At 39.8% G+C, this 6146-nt stretch overlaps 1 protein-coding gene across 1 annotated transcript; it reads right to left on the bottom strand.

Moving 5' to 3' along the window:
• Positions 1-700: 700 nt before the first annotated feature.
• Positions 701-3512, bottom strand: hoxc11a (homeobox C11a). The gene is made up of 2 exons (XM_034171596.1): positions 2681-3512; positions 701-1369 (listed from the first exon to the last, which is right to left on the bottom strand). The coding sequence occupies exons 1-2, from the start codon at positions 3408-3410 to the stop codon at positions 1137-1139; spliced, it is 963 nt and encodes a 320-aa protein (XP_034027487.1). The 5' UTR covers positions 3411-3512; the 3' UTR covers positions 701-1136.
• Between the last annotated feature and the right edge of the window lie 2634 nt (positions 3513-6146).

The raw sequence follows: 6146 nt of genomic DNA, 5'->3' as shown, positions 1-6146 counted from the left end.
TGACGTTGCGGGACAACACAGACCGAGTTCATGTCGAACTCTCTTGGCAAACCCCCCCCCCCACTCCCCCTCCTTTGGACATCCAGTCTTACTTGTTTACTATTTACTGGCGGAAATGAACGCCATTCCCCACGAACAGACGGTGCAATTAAGAGAAAAAAAATAGCCATTTAGTGCCTCTGTCTTTATGGCAGTGTCTAGACTACAAGAGTGGCGATTCCATTTAGTGGGCACTAAAAGACGTTATCCGTGCACTATGCGCGTTTGTAAGATCTACATGGCTTATCTCCGCTTGCCTAAATTCGGTTTTAAGACAAGTAAGCTAAAAAAAAAAAAAAAAAAAAATCCGACAACTGCATGGCCCCGTTGTTAAAAGCATGTAAGTTTGCTTTTTCCAGTAAGTAAACAAAAAACACACAGAATTACGCATGCAATTGTAATGATGATAGCACAAAAAACTCGTTATAGGTTTGTGTTTATTTAGATATATTAATGATACACAAGCCGACAATGTGTTCCTCCTCTGTGGAATCCAAAGCACCGATGATTTTATGCAAATAATTTAACGAGTGTTGGCGTTAAAGCTGTTAAAGTTGAAAAAAAAAATAGCAGCAACAACGGTATAGAAGAAAGGAAAGTTAACCTATTTACAGTCACAAATGCACATTTGTCTGCTTTGTACAGGGTGGGGAGTGGGGGGGGGGGGGAATCTACTTTCACAGATTGGACGTCACAGTTGTCGATGGCAAACATTTTGGAATCAAACACTCCGGTCAGGAAATATATAATGATATGGTATTTACACAGACCAGAGCGAGGGAAGGGGTTGTCTGCGCAATAAGGATTGGAACTATTACAGTTTATATTTGGACAAATATGTCTATATGGACAATAAACACAATGAGGTGATAAATAGAGCGAAGATCATAGGTATAAATGATCAGGCCTTTTCTGAGGGCCGGACAGAAATTCACCGCCGCCTGTAGGCAATAATAAAATGGCGATTTTCTCCCATGCAGGCCCGTTTTCCTCTCACTGTCCTCTTAAACATTGCACTGTTGGTGACAAGGGATCCTTTATTGAATGAGATAAGAGCAGGCCTTAATGTCACTGAGCAACACTGTGACACTTTACGCTCACAACAGGGGGTTTCCAGAGAAGTACTGCAGGCGATCTCTGCTCAGCTTCTTCTCTTTCATTCTTCTATTCTGAAACCAAATTTTCACCTGGCGGTCGGTGAGGTTTAGCATTCGGGACAGCTGCAGCCTTTTCTCTTTGTTGATGTAAACGTTAAAGAAGAATTCCCTCTCCAGCTCGCGGATTTGAAACTTGGAGTATGGACACCTCTTCTTCCTTGTGCGCGGAGTGCCTGAAGAAAATAAATGCGTAAAATGAATAAATACATAATAAAAAAAAATAGAAATAATCAGATGAGGATTAATGATAATGACACGTGCAAAATGGGGCTAAAAAAAAACGCGCAGTTGGTGATAGAATTGCGGATGCACCGAATGCTATTTCAAGTGGCATCAGTTATGAGAGCATTTCATCAAGCGAAGGAGGCTATCAGATAAACCAGCCGTAAAGTGTTAAATATCCAAATAGCTTGGAGTAAATGATATCATCTTACAGCCTCTAAGTATGTGTTTATCTGTTATAAATATACACCAACAAAAGTATATCGCTGCATTATGTGACACACATTCCTCTGGAGATAAACTGCGCTCTGCTTTTTTGGGGAAATAGACTGAAATGTACAATTTGTTTCTGCATAATTACCAAACACGATTCCTGTAGATTTTAATTATTATTATAATTATTATTTTTATGCAAAAAAAATGAGCATTCCGCAGAAAAATAACGATGGATTAGCATGCATGTAGACTCGAAACGACCTGTGTGCACCAATTATTAGCAAATCAGGAATAATTTTAATTCGAATTGATGTCAGCCTGCGTGCAAATGAGAAGGATAGATAGATAGATAGATAGATAGATAGATAGATAGATAGATAGATAGATAGATAGATAGATAGATAGATAGATAGATAGATAGATAGATAGATAGATAGATAGATAGATAGATAGATAGATAGATAGATAGATAGATAGATAGATAGATAGATAGATAGATAGATAGATAGATAGATAGATAGATAGATAGATAGATAGATAGATAGATAGATAGATAGATAGATAGATAGATAGATAGATAGATAGATAGATAGATAGATAGATAGATGGGAGGGTGTTTAACCGTAAAGTATGTAATATTTAGTGCAGCGTGTTTTTTTTTTTTTGCGTCCATAGCCAAGCGTTAAAACAAAATTCATAAGACGCCAAAAGCAATGTTCTGCACAATTGGTTTTTACTCCCGACAGCCCAACGAGAAAATCCCTTAAAATGCCCAACGCAAGTTCATGATCAAAGTTAACATTTGTCACAATAGCGCTCTCTTAAAAATTTCACAGACTCTCACCATTCAGGGCGTCTGTGTATAACATCCCCCTTTTTCTCAAAGCGCGTTCCCATCGTAAAAATTCTTCCCGTTGCAAGAAAGAGCTTTGTAGGGTTATAATAAAATCCTTTGAATGCTTATAAAACTCCACATAAAATCTGACCGACAAAACACCGGGCTAGTCCCCTTAACCTTCCCCCACTTTACAGCTCGGTGTACCTACTCGAGTGGCTGCTCTTGGCGCTGCCGTCCTTGGTTGTTGCGGAGGAAGACGTACACGAGCCTGAATTTGTGTGTTCCTCCTCTTCGTCCGGCTCCTTTTCCTGCGCCGGGGCTGCGGAGGCTGCGTGCGCCTGCTCCTGCGCCTGCTGCTGCTGGTGCTGCTGCTCGGAGTCGCTTTCCAGCTTTTCCGCCTCGCTCTTTTGTAAACAACTGTCTGACTGATTGTCCGTGCTGCTGCAGTACGCCGTCTCGAAAAAGCGGTCGAAGCCTTGAGGAAGGACGTTGTTTTTGCCGACGCCGGAGTAAAAACCTGTGGACGGGTGGTTGGAGCCGGGATGTGCGTGATGGTGATGGTGGTGGCTGTACACGCTCTCGTTCTTCATCAGCATTTCTGTCATGGTGGATGGTGGAAGACAGTCCCTATGCACCAGATCCTCTCCCGAGTAGCACGATGCGTAATTGCTTCTGTGGTGCCATTTGCTAGCAGGGTCCAAACCGTACGAGACTTCCCGTACCGGCTGCACTTGAGAGAGGTTTGTGGAATAAGGGTAGCTGATCTGCCGGGACGGGGCCTGCGGAAGAAACGACGAGACGGCGGAAAACTCGGGGACGTAGTAGGTGCAGCTGGGGAGGTAGATGTTGGACGCGCAGCCAGTCCTGTCCCCAAACTCGGATGTCCGGTCTTTGCGCGTCTGGGAGCAGAAGTTGCCCAGATTCACCGAGTTAAACATCTTTCGCTCTCTCCGTACTATAGATAGATGTTTTGGATACGAGCTGCAGCAGAAGAGAAAAATTTGGGAAGGCGAGATGACGCGCAATCCGTCTAAGTCGCCCCGCAGACACGTGATCGAAAGTAGATATTGTCATATATCAATTTGGAAGAGTTGGATGTGTAGGAGTGGTTGGCTTAGGTAAGATCTAGGAGGCTCAAACGAGTAATTTTCAAACACCACAGGCGCACCAAGAAAACCAGTAACAGATTGCCGTTTGCTGCCTTATGACAATTAGAGAGAAATGCGCTCTGTGTTCTGTTTATGTTTATGGGCTGTACGCTAGCTGAGCAGCTAAAACTGGCACAGTGTGCACATCACATCACACTCACATGTCATAGTATTAAAGAAGTTCACAGGTAAGATTGTGATTATTCTTATTCTTATTATTGACTGGTTTATCCGTATGATGCATACTGTTGGACTCGTTTTTACATTTTTAAAAATGTTTTAATTAGTGTTGTGACATACATTGTTCCACACAATATGGAACCTGTAAATTCTGTGCCATTCAGAAGAAATCCTACACTCATGATTTCGCCTTATACAAGTTTCACAAGCACAAATTGCTCTGTGTGCATATATATATATATATATATATATATATATATATATATATATATATATATATATATATATATATATATATATATATATATATGTGTGTGTGTGTGTGTGTGTGTGTGTATGTATATGCACACTTTTTTCTCTTTGCTCCAAATTTAAAATCTTCTACATTTGGTCAGTAGTTGACCACTTTAAGTACGAGCTGAATGTTGAACACAGCCCGCGTGTTAAAGTGCCCACTTTCATTCTCTTTGACTTTGGATCATGACAGAGTCCATGGACAACTGCGCAATTCAACACCCAAGTTCCTGGAGCTCCTGCTGCAGCAATAAACTCCCTGGACATCGAATCTCCTCCAAAAAAAATCACCCAAATGAGAGGAAGGCAAACTGTATACTTAACTATTCCCCAACCATGGTTTGTTTGGGGGGGGGACTCACAACAGTACGTGAATGGTGTTAGTCACTTTCTTTAAAGATATTGCCATTTTCATCAGCGTCTTTGCGCTCGTTTATACGTCACGTGTGTGTTTGTGTTCTTTGTCTAAGTTTCACAGCTGCAGCACACAAATGAGTCGTCCTGTAAACGTAATTCCACTCAAAGAGAGCTTACTGACCAGGCAGTGAGCGCATACGACGATTTGCTCTGACATGAGACAAGTCCCAACTGATAATAAGCTGCTAAGATCATTTTATTCTCCAGCATGAATGTGTAGGCTGAGTGTTAAAAGACAGATGTACTCCTGTTGTTGTTGTTGTTTTTTAAAATATATTGTAATAAAATAAATAATGTAGAGGAAAACAAATGCCCCTGTGTCTTCTTTCCTGCGTCGTTGTAAACTTTTAATTGTACTGTTGAGGGCCATCTTCGAATTTTTATGGACTAACTGATACTAACACAAGGTGAAAATTAATATGATGGCCCATTGTTTATGGTTATAGGCTACTTCCTAAATGTTGAAATAGACTCTTGAATTATTATCCAATATTCCATTTACATTATCTTATTACATTCACTTATGGCACACCTGTGTTGCTCAAGTAAATAAATATATAAATAATGGAAATCAAGAGTTAGTGTGTGGAGGAGCAGAATCAGTCTATTGCAGGCGTGTTTGTGAAAAAGGTGGCATTGGCATTAGCTTGTTTACTGCCCCTGCAGACAAAAGGTTGACGCACATGATGCATCCTGCATCCAAGTACAAAGAAAGCAGACAGCTGTCCAGACACAGCACTTGAATTTGACCACTAAAATCCTCTCTACGTCCATAAAACTCCGAATGGCTGCAGTAACGCTAAATCCCTTTGTTAGAAAACCATAAACGGTGAGAATGAGAGGAATTTGGTTTTCAGCAACTCGATATTCAGCAACTACTAAACCATCCATTCAATTTTCACAGCCCGAGTACGCAGTCTATAAGAAATATTTTTATTTTACTGTAGCCTTTCTGCTTGAAAGATGCAAACATGTCTATGCAATCAAAATTCAGATGATATGTTTTTATATTTTACAAATTAATACACTAAAATAATAATCTAACAAGCAAAAGAAAAGTAAAAAACGTAATATTATTTAAGCTTAGTGAAAAATGATGATGTTATCCCTCCCTCCCCCCCCATTTTTCTTTTCTTTTCTTTCTTTTTTTTTTGGTGTTTGAAGAAAATAAAAAGAAATCGCAGCTAAAGCAAAGTTTGCATAAACACATTGCAGCCATCAGGACACATGCAGGGCACATGCTGCAGCATTACATGACATTCACAAATTAAAATGTCATTACCTAACCGATAACTTGAAATATGTATCATTGCATGCGGTTAAAAATCATATGAAGCTTAACACATTAAATTTCCACAGAGAAAATGTGTCATACCTCATGACGCATGACTTGAAAATGGTGTACGGATGTCTCAGCTTAACTGTGATCCAAATATCATGTGCAGAATAACGAGTCCCATTGCAAATTTTCTTTCAGCAACCAAACAACAAATAAACAAACAAAAAACCCTCAAAATACTCTCACTGGATTTGTGAATGAATGCATAACTTGAATAAATGTGAAATCTATGCTGTAAATACACTCTTAGAAATGCATAAAATGTTGAATTTAATTGATAAAGTTAAGGTAACTTT

The sequence above is a fragment of the Thalassophryne amazonica genome, chromosome 6, assembly GCF_902500255.1.
Source record: "Thalassophryne amazonica chromosome 6, fThaAma1.1, whole genome shotgun sequence".
In the NCBI taxonomy this organism is placed as follows: domain Eukaryota; kingdom Metazoa; phylum Chordata; class Actinopteri; order Batrachoidiformes; family Batrachoididae; genus Thalassophryne; species Thalassophryne amazonica.
This window is presented reverse-complemented; position numbering and strand designations above follow the sequence as displayed.

Coding starts and splice junctions, on each gene's coding strand:
- hoxc11a (XM_034171596.1), bottom strand. CDS start 3,410: ATGTTTAACTCGGTGAATCTGGGCAACTTCTGCTCCCAGACGCGCAAA. Junction 1,370..2,680: donor CGCCAAGAGCAGCCACTCGA/GTAGGTACACCG, acceptor TATTTTCTTCAG/GCACTCCGCGCACAAGGAAG.